The sequence below is a fragment of the Triplophysa rosa genome, linkage group LG24 (genome assembly GCF_024868665.1).
Source record: "Triplophysa rosa linkage group LG24, Trosa_1v2, whole genome shotgun sequence".
NCBI lineage: Eukaryota > Metazoa > Chordata > Actinopteri > Cypriniformes > Nemacheilidae > Triplophysa > Triplophysa rosa.
In genome coordinates this window covers 14,200,802-14,219,344 of record NC_079913.1, presented here as the reverse complement: position 1 = coordinate 14,219,344, position 18,543 = coordinate 14,200,802, and the positions used below count along the sequence as shown (strand labels likewise).

The 18,543-nt window shown below is 38.7% G+C and overlaps 2 protein-coding genes across 11 annotated transcripts in view; one reads left to right on the top strand and one right to left on the bottom strand.

The window, feature by feature from the left end:
• The window catches only part of celsr1a (cadherin EGF LAG seven-pass G-type receptor 1a), a 93,336-nt gene extending 74,800 nt beyond the window's left edge, over window positions 1–18,536 (bottom strand). For all 6 annotated transcript variants that reach the window (XM_057323709.1, XM_057323707.1, XM_057323708.1 and 3 more), the window contains exon 1: window positions 14,839–18,536. In XM_057323709.1, the coding sequence (XP_057179692.1) occupies window positions 14,839–18,364 (3,526 nt within the window). In that variant the 5' untranslated portion in view covers window positions 18,365–18,536. The remainder of the gene's footprint in view (window positions 1–14,838) is intronic.
• LOC130547623 (uncharacterized) overlaps window positions 1–18,543 on the top strand; it is a 403,303-nt gene that overhangs the window by 348,474 nt on the left and 36,286 nt on the right. The window lies entirely within an intron of this gene.

Sequence of the window (18,543 nt, the reverse complement as noted above, 5' to 3'; positions counted from 1 at the left end):
TTCGTTTACGCTTCTCAATTTTTCGTTCGCCTTTCTGGCACAAATCTCACGTGTGGGCGGGATTTATGGCCACTTTACTCTCATTGGTTAGTGAGATTTGGATTGACAGCTCCCTGACCAGGAAGTCGAAACTGAAGACAGTGCAGCGGATTAGAGAGCAATCTGCTTGCGGTTTTCTGTATAGTATTGTTTTAGTGTTTGTACTTAAATTACTTTCTTATTTTGTTAGTATATTAGCAGGGTTGCCAACTTTCACGCACTTAAAAGTAGGACACGCTTCCAGGCTCTATCACGCCGTAACAACAAGCCAACGTCGAGTAAATACAGGATAGATAGCCATATTCACATGCAACTTTACGTGGGTTTAGAGGCCGTCAAGACAGCAGTCTATAATTTATAATTTCAATGATATCAGGAAAACGAGATGCCTAGTGAGTTTTGAGGAGATATACAATAAAGTGTTATGCTTCCAGTTCATATTTCTAATTTATAGATTATAATCGTGGTGGCATTTTATGTATTGTTTCTATCTTTAAATGTTTGTTTATAGTTAAAGAAGTCTCTCTTCTGCTTTTCCTTAACCTGTTTTATGTAGGTGTGTAAATACATAATGAAATTGTTGTTTGCAAGAGGCAGACTAAATTAATAAAACATTCTAAAGGCCTCTAATTGTGTCACCTTATGAATGTGTTTTGTTGTAGCGTTTAAAAAACATAAATGTCATTTGAATGTATTGGTAGTGTTTTATGAGGTGTACTTTCTGTGAATGTAAAGAAAGGGGTATAATACTGTACATTCACCATGAGTTTAAAAAGAAAGATACAGTACTTGACTTATAAGTGGACTTAATTCTTTAAAAGGAGACTGTTTGCAAGAGCGACATCGTCATCCTCCTCCTCAGCTGGACACAAGTCACCCTCAGGTACATTTATGTAACCGAGATAATAAAATCGCTAAAAGTTTTAATCTGTACAGTAACTATGCAGCAATGTTTTCATTTAGCACGTTAATTTCTCACAACCCAATAATCTGTAACATGTCTTTATTGGATGTTATAATGCAAGTTGTTCGTTCCTTTTTAAGAAAATAATCTTACAGTCCATAAAATAATACCTGACAGAAAGTATAAAGCACACAATGAACGAGCTAAGTAAAGACAGAATTGCTACTGTACAGGAATACAACTTTTAGCGATTTTCTTTATTATCTGAATTACATTCATTTACCTGAGGATGAGGAGGACGCTTGGATCCACACCGCGCATGATTTACCAACTTCAAATACCAATTACTAATATACTAACTAAATAAGAAAGTAGTTTTAAGTACAAACAATAAAGATAACAGCATGCAGATCGTTCTCTAAGATTCGTTGCACTGTACTGTCTTCAGTATCGACTTCCTTGTCAGGGAGCTGTCAATCAAAAACTCACTAGCCAATCAGCGTAAAGCGGCCATAAGTCCTGCCTACACGTGAGATTTGTGCCAGAAAGGCGAACGAAAAATTGAGAAGCGTAAACGAAAACTCGGAAAGCGCAAATGAAAAATCTAGCAGCGAATTCAAAACTATTATTTGCAAAAACGAAACTTAGAAAATTGTTAAGAAATCATGTCACATTCTTGCAACTGAGTTTATTGTTTTCATTATCAAAGTGTTTTTTTTCTTTCTCATTGTATATTTTTGTTCGTTTTTTAAAAGTTTGCGTTCATTCTTATTGGCACAAAAGGAATCCCATATACAATGATCCTCTGGGACAAGCCTGACATTGTACATTGTATGCGCTTCCATGGGAGTTGAAGTGTGTGCATTTACGAAGCATTTTCAGAATGCTGCATCTGTTACACTTGCTGTCCCTATATAGAAACGTCATTCCTAAAATCACACAGATGACTGAGGGCCATTAAATCACCTGACTAACCAGACACAGGGGCACATGCTGGGGACAACTGCGCGTGGTGATTGTGAGGGGACGAAGACTAAAAGGGCCATAGACGGGGCCATATTATAAAAAAAATGTGTGAGTTTACAGAAGATACAGATGACTAGCTGTTTGTGAAAAAGAACAAAATTACTAGTGTAATTCACACATTTGCTCATCAAAGTGATAACATTTTCATTAAACTTCCATAGTGTGATACACTTACTAGTAAAATATTTAGTGGTATCATAATGTAGGATGGGGCGATTATAAGATTATAGTCTTTTATATCCATAATATGCAAATATAATATGCAAATATGACTTGTGCACAATAATACCAACAACATTTTAAGTAAATAATGTTCATTTGAATTATGTGGACTTTAATCCAGCACGTTAGACCGGACACCGACCAACAAACAATTAGCACAGATGTGATTCCTCTTAACATACTAAAAGAGAACCTGGATAGTCAACAACATTTCTGACACCCACGAGAGTTTCAGATGTATCTGGACCACAAAAACTCTTCAAGCTTGCATGTATTCTGTCAGTCCATTAATGGTTTTGTGAACTGAGACACCCTGAAGAGTCCCGACACCTAGGAAGGGCGTGAACAATGGGCCAGACCTTTCCACTAGTGTCGACGACCCGCATTCATTCAAGAGAAACCTTTTGACATGGAAAAGAAACCTGTACCCCCGCCTTCTACAAGAGCATCTGTACTGAAGAGAAACCCACATGACATTTTCCTAACATGAACACCGAAAAATAGAGGTAAAAATAGAGGAAAAATCAATGTACAATTTAAAAGCACCCTTAGAAGGAAGCAACACAATCACATCTCATTTACTTTTAAGTACAACTTACTTATGAAGTGACCTTAGGGTCAAAGGTGGGGCTTTGTTACTTTCTTTTTAAATCATTTGTTGCATGATTCACAACATACAAATTCATTTAAAATTCCCATCTTGTAAAATAGCTACATTTTCCCGTGAGATTAAGTTGCAAGCTATAATTATATATTTTTTGCTTATTTGGGTCACCATCACGAGCAAACAGGTTGTGTCTGTAAAAGGCTGTGGAAATAAACCTGAGCTGACCCGTGTTTGCATATGTTTTAGTTCTGTTATCAAAGACTGTAACACCTCTATCCAAGCCGGACAGATGAAAATTTTGAGTAAACAGAAATTTATGTGTTTGTGTGTTTTGAAAACAAAGATGACCTCGCTCTTCAGCTTGAGTGTCAGTACTGATAAGACTCTACGCACTAGAACTGAGCTGGTCAGGCCAGACGTGACCTCTGACCCCTATAAGTAAATGTCATTGAGCACAACGAAGGTTATTAGCCAACCTGTTATAAACCAAAACACCGGAGCAGACAGAAAGAATAAATCGCATTTATGTAAAATACCAGGAAACAAGCAAGGATCAAAGATTTGTAGCATCCAAGACTTTCTACTTAAATATAATACTGTATACTACAACAATAAATAGTGTTAAAAATAATTAAATCAAGAAAATTCATAATCTCATCAAAACATTCATTTCCAACCCCGAAAAGACTTTTCTTTCCTGATGATGTAACAACAGTTGTGTCATTGACAAAAAATATTAGGCTAACCAATAATATAACAACCATGATCCAATTTAAACTTGAAGAATAAAATTAATTGTTTATAATACTTATGCTTAAAATAATTTAATAATGCTTAAAAAGTTTAAGTTGTGTTAATTCATGTTTTTTTTTTTTTAAATGACTTATCTTACTAAACGGAATTATCATATGGCACAGGAGATAACGTACAGCTCCCAGTTAAGGTTGCAGTGGCCCGCAGATCATTTTTCCAAATAACACGGATTACAAACAGAACAGAGAATAGCATTGTGCAGAACCTGCTTTAATGTAAATGTCATTTGAGAGGACGACTTTGTGTTGGCTGTTAACATTCAAGTTGTGAAGAGCTTTGTTTTCATGCATCGTTGTGAGGTGACAGAGGTCATGAATGAAATGGTTATATTGGTTGTATAATCAGGGGGAGTTGAAACCATCCCCCCTTGTAAGAGGTGATGGCATTTCTAAAACAGTGCCTGCACCCTCTCTAAATGACAACAAATTCAGTACATGTATGTTTGCTAAGCTTAGCCTGAAGGTTAAAAAAAAGTACAAAGTGCGCTTTAAAACTTAAGACTAAATTGTGAAAATACCCTGGAGGCCTCTAAGACTTTGGTTAATTTTCAACTTGTTAAAAAGTCACATTTTTCTCTGCGTTCTCTGCGCTCCCCTGTAGCTCAGATATTGTCCTATGGACTTTAGTCAAGTAGTCAACTCTGTACTTATTGTAAATTAACCGACAGTGTCTTATGTTAAATATATTGTAGTAGTCTGAAAAAAGATGTATTGTGTACATTTTGTGCAAACGCAGACCTCAAAACACTAAGACATTTGGGCAACATGCATCAATTTACATAAAAATGACTTTCAAAAATACCCAAGACAGAAATGTGTTCTGTTCATAATTCGTGAACGATACCCATTAAAAAGACTTCAAGTTTATACCTTACGGTCCAATTTTCATTTGAGTCTAAATAAAATATTCAGGCTCCCATAAAGGTCCGAACAGCCAAACAAACCATTCAGAACAAAACCTTGATGATCTCTCAACAAAAAACATTTTGTTCAAGCAAACCACCGAAACAAATTCTGTGCAACTTAGCCATAAAGAAAATCCCTTGTCTTCATCAGAGTTGATGTAATATTACCCACAACGCACAGCTTAATACCTATTGGATGACCGCCCAAGTATTGTATTTCCCTGTAAGTCTTTCTTGGCTTGTCGAATGACAAAAACACCCCAACAGCAAGAGCATGTCGCTCAAATTGTTAGATAGAACAGCCAGGGCTCAAGGATTTGTTATCAAATACATGCCTCTATTTAATAGTGGCATTGTCATACATTTGTATTAACAACGCTATTGAATTACAGGCCAGCCATGGTAGAAAAAGGTTGCTAGTTCAAGTATACCGTGTAGAATCATGCCTTTTGAAAGCCTAAATCTGAGGAAAGGGACTTTAATTTTCCCATAATCCCTTTAGAGTGTATTTCTCCAATCTGGTCGGTCAATGTTAAACATAAGTAACGTCACACGTTTTGGCCGTTGGCTGAAATAGATGCTTTTCCAGCCCCTTAGTGTTAGGGACAAAGATGTCTTTTATGTGTGGCAGAATAGAATCGGGATAGAGCGCAAAGTGTGTTGAGTTACACGCGAACAGGTTCCCCTTCCGACTTCTAGCCGGAGAATCGCACATCTGAATTGTGTGAAATCCGCCTGACAAAATCTAAGCCCTAATATTTAGACTTCACCTAAGCTCGCAGGTAGTGTTGTTTTTGGCGGCCTGTTTTAATTTTAGTTTTAGTCTAGTCTTTGTGTCAAGCTGTCATTTTAGTTTTTATTAGTTTTAGTCACGTTCATATCTTTTTAGTCTAGTCAAGTTTCAGTCGACTAAAAGTCTGAGCATTTTAGTCTTATTTTAGTCAGAATTATCCATGACTATTTTCGTCTAGTTTTAGTCGACGAAAACTGATGACATTTTAGTCTAGTTTTAGTCAATGAAAATTGTATTTTAGTCTTTTTAGTAATGCAATTCTATTTAACCCAGTCAATATAGTACAAGTACCTAGTAGTATAGACGAAACCAAAATTTTCTTTTAGCCAAACCCATTTCAAACAAGGTTATCTTATTATATTATTGTTACCTTATAGACTCAGAATACATCCATTTCAGACATCTGATTTGAATTTACGGCCATCGGTAGGGGTGGGAATCTCTAGGCACGACACGATGTGATTCGATTACAATTCAGAGGGCTGCGATGCGATGATAAAACAATGCTTGATGCATCTTTTTCCTATACAAATTTTCTTTTTCTTGCTGTGTGACTATTAAAATCAAAGTATTTGTCATAACTCAGACCGATTTTACTTCCAATATCCTTTATTAATAAAACAAATGGAAGTGATTTTGCAAGTCAACTGGAAGGTTACATTTGCCAACATTGCAAAGAACCAACACGAAAAGAGTGACTGCCCTCAGTGCCCTATAGTAGCATACAGAATGCAGTAAATTAATGCAGACTTTTTGTTTGCACATAGCACTGGAACTAGAGAGGTTTAAAGTTATTATAGTTCACTAAAGTATTTTTTGTCTGAGTGTTCAATTTAACGGGACTTTTATTTTGACGGGTCTTTGTGAAGACGCTTGGGTTTATGTGTTTGCCGATAGCTTCACTCAAACAGTAAACGCTCCTAAAATAAACCCTCAGAGCAACTCTGAACTCTGACTGGAGATGAAGTTCATGTGTTCATGTCCTCATACAGAGCAGACGCAGATAAATCCTCGACCATCACTCGTGTTGTATGTTAAACTGTGCACAGAAAATGAAGAGACATTTTAGCATAGTTTTTATTTTGTAAACCACATTTAGTCTCGTTTTTATTCGTCAACAATATTGCATTATACATTTAATTATAGTCATCGTCACATGACCAGCATTTACGTTGCGTCTCGTCTCGTTTTCGTCACGTGATAAAGGTTCGTTGACGACCATATTTCGTCATAATTTTCGTTGACGAAAGCAACACTACTCGCAGGTCAGGTCTACAGGGTTTAAAATGTACTTTGAGGAACCTAACCTGCTGGACGGCCCAACTAGTGATACACTGTGAATACACCGCCATTTAATCCTGGGTGAGAGTTTGCGGGTCCACTTAAAGAGGCTTAGAAAATCTACAATTCCCCATTCAATAAAAATGCTTCAGGGGATTTCCTGTCACTTCAAGAGTGCTTCAGATTTCTGTTTGAGGAAGTTGCTTTTAACTCTGTGATGCCTACTAATTTCTGGAATTGGCAAAAGTTGATGTTAGGTAGAATTCCTCATCTAACATCTTTGATATTTCCGCAGCCCACGGGTAAAGCTAAGGGTCTTTCAGATCTCAGGAGCATTGCCTTAGGGAAATGCCATTTCCAGACAAACCCAGAACTCAAAAGGCATCACTTGAAAAGACTTGTAATTTATGTTCCAGATCGCCTCCATTGTGCCGGTCAAGATGGATATGGGCATAGCTCCTTAAGTTTTACAGGAAAATCCATTTTACAGTCTCAATTAAATGAATGTCTTGAATTCAATACAAAACAAGTTCTACAATTACTGTCTGTGGCCACAGAAAATAAGTTTGACTTGTTTATCAGTTGTGAAAAGACAAACAAAAATGACTTACATTGCACTTTATGACTGACCTCTGTACAATGGAAGTCTGTGGGTCAAGGAGTTTTCGAGCATTTAAAAGCCAAAATATTAGTTAATATCATTTTTATTATTTACAATTTGTAGGTGGATGATATTCTGATAATAAACATGAGTATAGACTGGGGCATGTAAACAGTACTTTATGGGAAGTCACGGTCTAAACATTGCCAGGTTAACAGTGTCATAAATAAATTGAAATTTAGTTTGTTCACGTTTGTGGAAACCAAACGGTTTGATCACGGCAGTGGCTAAACTTCAAAAAAGTCCATTGCAAGTGTATAAATGTAAAAACACATTTTGTTGTTATCCCTTTTTGAATTGACAGATGAGTAAACATGTTTTTTGTGGTTACCAACAAGATGCCACAGCTGCTTTACACAAAATGTAATTCAAATTCATAGGCTTTCCACTCCTAAAAATACAGCTATATCAGACCGAATGACAAAACCAAATTTTAAAATTAGCTCACAAATGAGAATCCCAAAACCATATTTCTGTGTAAACTATCCTAGAATGACCCAAAGTTTGAGGTTTATTGTTTCTTTTCTTTGTGCTCAATTTGGCACTGTTTTGAAATCTTATCACTGTCTCGCTCTTCTCTCTCCACCTTCAAATGAGTGTGCAAGATTAAACATGAATCAAATTCCTTTCCTGCTCATTTAACAGGGATGCAAGACAGCACACACTGTTATTTCGGCTCAATTAATGTTCAGATTTCCTTGTCTCGGACTGCATTCTGCTTTCAAAGCACAGGAATGTTAAGAGGGGGATGTATGATCATCGTCTGTATTAAAAACAAACGTCTAGGCCTTTGCTTTTAAAGGACTGTGTCTTCAGAGCATGCAAACAAATCCCAAAGAAATCCTAACCTGTGGTTAGCCAAAATTGCTAGTATCACAGATACAGTACAGGCCATTTGGCTGTTATGATAATGTTCGAGAGGAACTGCACCAAAATAAGACTGGTAAGAGAACAGTGCCTACACAGTGTGCCTCAGTAATCTAATAACAGTTTCTAGACACATGCGACAGATATAGCACAAGGAAAATCAACAGATGAAAGACCAATGTTAAAGGGATAGATCAGCCAAAAAGAAAAAAAAATCATTATTTACTCACTCCAAACGTCATTCCAAACCATGATTTTATAGAGGAACACAAAAGAAGATAACCAAACAACATTGGTCCCCATTGCCCTCCATTGTAAGGACACAAACAACATTTTCTCAAAATACAGTATATTCTTTTGTGTTCCACAGAAGAAAGAGTCATATATCAGTTTTGATCGACATGAAAATGACTAAACGATGACAGAATTTCTATTTTTAGACTTTTCCATCCTAATCTGATTTTGTTTAAAATATATATATTTTTTAAATATCAGAAAAAGCAACAATGAAGTCCCCCAAACTTAACCTTCACTGGGGTGTAAACAGATCCACCCTATATAAATTAAATTGTACTAATTCATACGAATAAGCCACTTTGTAAAATATTGCAATGAAATTTGGTTGGCTTAAGTATTTTGCTGCTGTCCTACTGAAACCTCGTACCTCCATATTTTGTGATTTTTATTTTTTGCCATAAATCATTTTTATTAGTCACCCTTTATGTTTGTCACTGAGTTTTGCAAATATCTAACCAATAAAAAGTATTAAAAAGTGCTTGTCAACATTGTATTATTGTTAACACAGTAAATAATAATTTAAAAAGTACAGTGTTTTTTCCATTTCCTGAAATGACAGTAACGATTTGTGGAAATGCCTTCTAGTGACAGTATTGTAATTAGCCTAAACTACCAAAACCTTGAGTCTTTTTGTTATGTCTATGCAAAATCGGCAAAAGCACAGTGACTATTTGTTGATGTCTGCCAAGGCAACGTTATTACTATTCCACATCCTTGGCATTAGGGATTTGAACAAACCCTAATCCTAAATGTTAAACTTCAATGAATAACTCTTCCTATCATGGGTTTAAAACCCGGGGAACATACTGGTAAATGTATACCTGTAATGCACGGTAAAAAGCATGGGCCAAATGCATGTACACTCCTAAAAAAAAGTGCTTCAAAAGGTTCTTTGATGCCATAGCAGAACCTTTTGGTTCCATAAAGAACCTTCATCTGAAGAACAATTCTGCTTCAAAAAAGATTCTTTGTGGCGAAAAAAGGTTCTTCAGATTATAAAAAAGTAAGAAAGAGATGGTTCATTAAAGAACCTTGGACTGAATGGTTCTTTGTGGAACCAAAAATGGTTCTTATATGGCATCACTGTGAAGAACCTTTTAAGCACCTTTATTTTTAAGAGTGTAGATGTGATATAAATAAAGGAAGCCTTAATATCATAAAGACTTTTCATTTTCTAGGTTATTGCTAAGTAGTGAGTACTTGCATACTATTTCATATTAATGCAATTAAATTACGGAATACTTTAGTGACACATACCAATGCTGTGGCTGTTTGCCAAGGATTGGCTATGCAGTCACTGGTGTTTTATTGCCTTTTTAAGCAAGTTTTGCATGGGCAAGTACCACTCACATTTTCTTCATATAAGGTAAAACGTTTAGTTCACTATAGTTACATCTACATTAGTTAGACATACGGATATGTAATGTTAATTCACAGCATTTGCTGCCTAAAAAGTAGTGATTATTTCAGCTGTATTTGTGAATGATTCTGTGAACTACATTTACATTTACATTTATGCATTTGGCAGACTCTTTGAGCGACTTACATTGCTTTATCCTATACATTTATACATAGGCATGTGCAATCCCTGGGATCGAACCCACAACCTTGCGTTGTTAACGCAATGCTGAGCTACAGGAAAGCTACAGCTACAGGAAACCCACAACTAGATTTGTCCTTTTAAAGAAGTACTTCTTAAAGAGAGTGACACCCACAACATGTCTATGATGTCAGAGGTCAGAGGGTCACGTGTAGACAAGGTAGAAGGAAAGTCACACCTGGAGTGGAGATCTTCTCTGTTAATGACATCTAGATGACAGGGGACAGCGAATGGAGCGCTCAGGGCAGTCTGGGAGCGATTAGGCTCTGTCTCTCTTACAGCTGCTGTGTACATGTCAAAGAGCAGATCTGAGAGCACAGCCGGGCAGCTCTACATATCCTGAGCCCTGTATTCTCACACAACCCATACAATACTTGATATTAAAATATGTACATAATAGTAATTAAACGTGACTCATTAGTGCTGTATGTTAAACGACAGTCACTTCCACGCATTGCCACATCGTATGACAAAATCATCATTCACATACATTAAACGAGAGGTTATTTTACCAACATTAGTGTATTAGTCCCGCGCAGAGCACCCAGCACATCCGTCTGGCTAACAAACTGTGCATATTTACAGAAGTATGTTCATGTTCTTAAGTCTAAACAGTGACAGATTTTGGGAACCGCTATTTTGCACTGACAAGTCATCTGCGGTATAGTAAATTGAATGCGCTGTTTCTCCCTGCCGCTCACTCACTGCACAGAGCAGATACAGAGAAAGAACATCCTAAACATTTATTTTGTTTATCTTGCAGTTTAGTCCTACAGGGCTGAATGTATTTGGTTTCTCTCTTTCTCGTGTTTGCGCGTGAGGTGTGCACTCTGTAAAAGGTCTGCACCCCACTTGCATTTGACTTCCGCTTTATTTGTTCCAAAGACGTCACGTTATTATATTTAGTAACGTTATTATTATTTTATTTTTTTAATTTGTGAATCAATTCGAATCGCTAGCAGATTGAATCGATATTCATTGTGAACATGGTGGCAATTGACATCCATTACTCCATTTACTCAAAGGCAGGCCTGAAAGGAACCGACAGGTGTAATATTCTGCCGAAAGCTTTGCAACTACCAATAAGAGTGGGCATACAAGGGCAAGTGTAATATTATTTACCTTCTTTTCACCACACATATCCCACCCAAAAATGAAAATTCTGTCATCATTGACTCACCCTCTTGTCGTTTCAAACCTGTATGACTGTACCAATATTTTGAAGAGTGTTGGTAACTGATCAAAGGCGGTACCCATGTACTTCTATTGTACAGACACAAAACCAATGCAAGTCAATAGGTGCCGTCGTTGTTCGCTTACCAACATTTTTCCTTTTTGGGCGAACTATCACTTTAAGGTCACTCGAGCGTAATGTTTTTCATGATCTTAAAAGCTTTTGTTTTGTTGTAAAGAAAAGCTGCCAATAAGAGCCCATTAGAATTTGAAAAGCATCTCAGGGTGAAACCTCAGAAGATGCTGGATAAAATACCAAGAGTACGATTTCACAAACTTTAGGCTAAGATTATTTATTTAAAATGCAAAAAATATATAATGGTTTTAAACTATTAGGGGTTATACATAAATATGACATATGTGACCCTGGATCACAAAACCAGTCTTAAGTAGCACGGGAACATTTTTAGTAAAAGACAAAAATACATTGTGTGGGTCAAAATGATCGATTTTTCTTTTATGCCAAAAATCATTAGGATATTAAGTAAAGATCATGTTCCATTAAGATATTTTGTAAATTTCCTACCTTAAATATATAAAAACTTTATTTTTGTGAGTGGATGGCCTGCCACAGTGCCCCTGATTAACAAATTCTGAGGCAATTTTCTCAATATTTTGATTTTTTTGCGCTCTCAGATTCCAGAGTTTTAAACGGTTGTATCTCAGTCAGATATTGTCATATTCTAACAACTCATATATCTATAGAAAGTTTATTTATTCAGCTTTCAGATTATGTAAAAATCTCAATATCGAAAAATTGACCCATAAGACTGGTTTTGTTGTCCAGGGTCACATATATGTTTTATAGTAACACAAGAATGAGTAATTGGCTCTAAACTTCTGAACAGTTGTGTAGTAGGCTATATGTCAATAGTTATAGTGAAAGCGATCTATTAGTCAGATATGGTGACCCATACCCGAAATGTGACCTCTGCTTATAACCCATCCAGAGAGTAGTGAACACACGCACAGCAAGTGGTGAACACACGTACACCCGGAGCAGTGGGCAGCTATCACTGCAGCGCCCGGGGAGCAAGTAGGGGTAAGGTGCCTTGCTCAAGGGCACCTCAGTCGTTACCCGCCGGCCTGGGAATCGAACTGGCAACCTTAAGGTCACGAGTCCGACTCTCTAACCATTAGTCAAGGTATGTGAGTCCTAGCATTGAGTGGGCTACAGTCAACTACATAAGACACAGTGGCCTTCGGGCAGAAGCTCAATCCACTCTAAAGTATGCATGTATCAGCAAGCTTGACTCATCGACTACAGAGGCAGAAAAGGATGAATCAAGAAGTGATGATTTGCACCCCCTCCTCTCCTTATATATGACATGAATCATGGTATAAATATGCAGACATCAAACAAGGCTGACCAAATCTATTTCACCAGTGTAAATGAAAACTGGCACCATCTTTCTTGGGGCTTAAGGTATCGACAGATGTCTTATCACCCGTATTGATCCAGTGAAACAAAGCACAAAGGTGCAAGGCTAAAAAAGCGCCAACATTTTGTGGAGGACTCCCCTCACACAGGAAAAGGCTTGTTGTATGTTAATTTACACAGATAAGGGAGATTAAGTTACTACTTAAACACACAGCCCACACTTCGTTGTATTTGCAGTGCACACCAGTGTTGGTTTAGGGTAGACTGGCCCTTGTTTTGACTAGAATGTTAACTTTCTTTTATCAGTGGCATTTCGGGGAGTTCTGGTGTGTCCCTAAATAGTTAAACAATTAAAGCTCAGTCAAAAGAATAAACACCTGCTTAGAAGTAAAAGATAACAATGTAATGAAAGTCATAAATTAGAGTATCTCAGTTGCTTCTCTTAAACAGCAATGGAATGGAATGGAGAGCGAATGGAGTCTGTTGCTTTTCAGATACGCTGGGAAGATGATAATAATAATATTAATCTTATGTGTCTCCTTTAAACATTTTAAAGACATCTGAACAATGTCTCAGACTGTGCTCGGATTTGCCAAATCCCAAAGTCTGTGATCAAAAGTCATTCCTACATAAACTCACACTTTCCAACAAATGTTTTCAAGACCACATTATCGGAACGATGCTATCCACGTTACCTACATTGCTCAGCTCTGCAACATCACTGTATGTTGGCAATAAGATTTTGTTTCTTTTTCACTAAGAAATCTTAGAAAAGACAAAGTTGATTCACCAAACATATGGGAGAAAAAGCAACCTATGCGAAAGAAATATTCCTATGGGATTGTGTTTGGCCCTCTATATATTTCAAACTTGTAGCTTTATCCAAATAATTTCTCTCTAAACGGTCTGTAGAGTCTGCTAAAATGTTGCATTTTTTTTCTCTATTTCTAAGAATGACCAAAAATGTAGATCTTTGTTATCAGCTAAAAGCACTACATTGACTTATAGACACTTCTGCTTGTTAAAATCCATCTACGCAGTCTGTCACATGTTTTCCCTTTAGGGCTTTTTCCTTTTCCCTGGGCTGGAGGTGAAGAGGTCACATAACCAGTGTTAATGGTTACCTAACATCTGACACGTGGGTCTGTCCAAGAAATAAAAGGCATTAGTTTATTTGAGGACAGAGAGAGGGAGTTCTCGGTAGAATTGAGAGGTAAAAGAGGGTGGGAGCTGCTATGGCGATGCACACCGATGTCTCTTTGTCATGAATGAGCCAACATCGCATGAATGCAGCTCATTACGACCCCAACAATGACCATGAGCATGCACATTCAGATGAGGAGCAGCAATCATGCCAACAAAGACAAAGCCGTAAAGCCACAAAGTACAGACAAGAGCTGCATTCTGTGAGATGTATTTGAATTGCGAGTTGCAAATGAGCAGGAAGAGGAAAGCGTGGACGGAAGAGAGATACAAAGAGAGGATAGAATAAAGAGTGGAATATAAGAAACTGATGCCATTTGATGAGGCTGGCAGTACATGTGAGTGGTTGGTATCTGCCAGAAATACATACGTGATACAGCACTGTAACAGTTTTTTTAACCTATTTCACATATAAAATCAAATTTGTTAAATGCCTATATGTTTGATTTGTAAAAGTCTTTGTTCCGGGAATAAATTATCACCATAAATAAATATGTTAGTTATTATTGTCAGTGACTAGAAATCCATGAAATATCAGTATAAAATATCAAAGAAATTAACATTTCTCCCACAATGCATTGTCATTAAGTGACTAAAAGTCACCAAATACAACAACATAATGCATTTCCAACATGTCATAACAGAATACTGGCAGGCTTGTGGCCATGACAGAAAAGAAAGATGACTTTAAATGTGAGCCGAAACCTCATTCTTACCCACAAATATTTTTTCCCCTCCACAACAATTTCAACAAACAGCTCATGAGCAGAAAAACAGGATTGCGATTTGGCCTGCAGCAAACATGCTGAGAACATGCAGCACATCAGAACAAACACTTTATAAACTGCATTTACCATCTTTTTAAACTGAGATATATACATAAAAAACAGTTTATGATGAAATGAGATTGGCTTTTTAACCTTTTATCCTATTTACCTCCCTGCTTTTTAAGTACATTCCACAGAAACAATGACCAATTTGAAAGATGCAATGAGAAATTTACTCACCTGTGACAGAAACTTTCATGGTGGCCTCCAGAGGTCTGTTGTTATCCAGATCTTTGCTGAGTTTTAGCTCTCCAGTATCCGGGTTTAGAATGAGCAAACTCAGCTCGTTTCCTTCAATGAAACTATACTTGAGTTTATCTGACACATCAGGGTCATGGGCAGGCACCTTTCCTATAATCCCAGATGGGAAACTGTTGGATTTATTTGTGACGTAATTATTGAAGATGATCTCAAAATTCTGCAAGACGGGATCATTGTCATTGACATCAATCAGACGAATGTGGACGGTTGCTCTGCTGACCAGAGGAGCAGACGTGGCTTGTACAACTATAACATACTCCATTTTGGTCTCATAGTCCAAATCCACAAGCGCTTTTAGGTCTCCGGAAAACATATCCAAGTCAAAGACCTCAGGGATATTTCCTTCTACGATCTGATACAATATCTGAGCGTTTGTTTCTTCATCTGGGTCCATGGCGATGATTCGTGCCACTACTGAATCCACTGGACTATTCTCTTTGACGTAGATAAACAGTTCATCCTTCTCAAAAACAGGGGCGTTGTCATTTATGTCCGACACTGAAATTTGGATCTCCACTGCGGCTTTGAGTGGAGGAACGCCTTTATCTACTGCATAGGCCTTGAGGTTATACACTGGAACGTTCTCTCTGTCCAGCTTCCGATTGGTTCTGATGATTCCTGAATAAGGCTCAATCATAAAATCTCCCTCGCCATCGTCACCGCCTTGAAACGTGTAGATCACCCGCCCGTTAGATCCCGAGTCACGGTCGGATGCAGATATCTGGAGCACGCTGGTGAGCACTGGTGCATCTTCAAACACATTACCCTGATATTTGTCCCTCCCGAACTGTGGAGCATTATCATTAGCGTCCAAAACAATGATTTCTACATAGGTAGTATCAGACTTCTGTGGGATTCCATTGTCACGGGCAATGATGGCTAATGTGTAGGAGGCCTGGTCTTCATAGTCAATCTCCATCTGTGTAGTGATGGCACCAGTGTCCGGATCTATCTTAAACTGTGGCACGTTGTCCTCCATGATGTAAGTAATGCGTGCGTTCTCGCCTGTATCCTCATCCATTGCACTTATCACCACAACAGTTGATCCAATGGGTCGATCTTCACTGAAGGTCTGATGGTAGCTGGCGCTCTGAAACACGGGTCTGTGAGTGTTGGCGTCGGTTACGTTGATAAACACCTGTGCAGTGTCAAAAAGTGTGCCGTCTGAAGCGGTAACGGTCAGGACATACTGACGTTCCTGTTTATAATCCAATGGCAGTGCTAGTGTGATGAGCCCACCCCCGCTTTGACTCGTGATGGCAAACCTGTTTCGTGTGTTACCGCTGGAAATTTGATAGGTGACCACGCTGTTTACATCACGGTCCAGAGCTGTAACAGATAACACACTGGTCCCTACAACAGCATCCTCGTTGATTTTAAGGGAATACACTTTTTCAGTGAACGTAGGGATGTTGTCGTTCACATCCAGGACTGTGATGCTAACGCTGGCTGAGGAAGACATTACTGGAACTCCGTTGTCTCTGGCTTCAACTCCGAATGTGTAAAACTCAGTGGTTTCCCTGTCCAGCTCAGCGCTGACTGTTATCCAGCCGGTGCTGTTATTAATGGTGAAAGGAAAGCCAGGAGTGGTGTCTGTGAGACTGTAATCCAAACGTGCATTTTCTCCAGAGTCAGAATCAATGGCCTGAATGTGAATCACAGAATATCCAATAGGCACATTCTCCAAAACAGTGGCTTGAAAAGGAGTGCTCACAAACATGGGGGCATTGTCATTCACATCCACTACTTGGACAACCACCACACCTGTGCCATTTATGAGAGGAGGCCTGCCTCCGTCCTGGGCTTTTATGCGTAAATTATACTCTCTGATCATTTCGTAGTCTAAAGGGTTAATGATATCAATAGCTCCTGTAGGGGTGTGGATGAAGAACTGACCCTTCACGTTGCCGCTAATTATGCTGTAATGAACTTTGGCATTATTGCCCTCATCTCGGTCAGTAGCTTTTACCCTGGCCACTTCAGTGTTAACCGCTACGTTCTCTGGCACCTGAACTACATATCTTTTCTCACTAAACTGAGGATAGTTGTCATTTTCGTCTTCCACTGTTATGTGTACCGTGGCTGTGGCACTCCGGGGCCCAGGGTCCTTTCCTTGGTCATTGGTCTCGACTATCAGCTGATACTGGTCCATGGTTTCTCTATCAGGACGCAGTCGGATCTTCACCAGACCGTTCCGAGAATCAATTTCGAACCCAGAATTAACGCCTTCGCCATTTACAATCTTGTATATCATGTTGGCATTCGACGGCGCATCCCCATCTGTGGCCCTCACAGTTATAACCTCAAAACCAATCTCTACGTTTTCACGTATCCTCACCCTGTACTCGTTCTGTTCAAAAACGGGACCGTGGTCGTTGGTGTCACTAACAGTAACGGTCAGGTACGACGTGGCCGCGCGTCTAGGCGTGCCGTTATCGGTGGCGGTGACTTTAAAGATGTGCGTGTCTTTCACTTCTCTGTCTACTGGCTGGGCGGTCTCAATGCTGCCAGTTTGAGGGTCGATACGAAAAAAATGGTTGGATCGACTGTCGAACAGTGCCTCCATACCGTACTCGATTTTCCCCGCCTCTCCAGGGTCGCTGTCAGTGGCTTTGAGGGTGATGACGCGCGTGCCCGCCGGCTCGTTCTCGGGCACGGAGACCTGGTAGTTCGGTAACTGAAACTGGGGCGCAGAGTTCACATATCGCTTGATTCTCGACTTCCATTGGTTTGACGCGTGTTGCAAATACTCCAGTGATGAATTTTGAACTGATGCGAATCGCAATTTAAGGCACATAGAGAAGACAGAACCGTTTGAATGGTAAACCGTACATTGAATGGTATCTTTAAAGGGTCTGAAGTCCGTTTCCATGCAGTACGCGTCCTTCACTAATAAAGTCCCGTTACGCACAAAGACATTGAAATGTGCTGAGAAACAAGAAAAGCTCAAAATTCCAGAATTTCGGGTAAAGACGGGTAAATAATCATCAAGACTTAAAAGTAAATTACCTGGAGAAAAGCAGGAAGTTGCTCCCAAGTTATAAAGGCAATCCAAGGTAATATCAGGTTTGCCCTTCTTCCTTTTATACTTGAAGACGCAATTCCGTCCGTGCACAAATACATTAAAATGTGCGTTAACTAGTCCTTCAGTTGTTAAAGATTTTATTTTAATATAAAGAGGCTGTGCGCCTTGAGGAGAGCGCGCACAGTCCACCTCTCCATTTAAAGTCAGTGCTCCATTTCTCCAATCCACTTTTAAAAACTTCTCAATGTATTTGGAAGTTAAAGTCCGGTCTATATTATACGTCCAACCGGGTCCCAGTGACAAATTGGCCAAAACGGCCCCTGAATGTAAAGTCTCCGAAAGGTGCAAGTCAAAACATCCCATGAGAGGAGCGCAGAGGAGAAGGTGAACCAGTAATAACGAACACATTTCAAGATCCATGGTGTGAAACTCCACAAAACATCCAGAAGAAACTCATCAACTCTCCTTCTCCCGACGCTTCGGCCTTCTTTTATCCTTCATTGTAGATTTAAACAGCAGAAAAGACAGTTTCTCAGAGTGGTATCCATGGAGCGCAGTGACATTATCCGCGTTAAGTTTTAAATGAGGACAAAATGGCC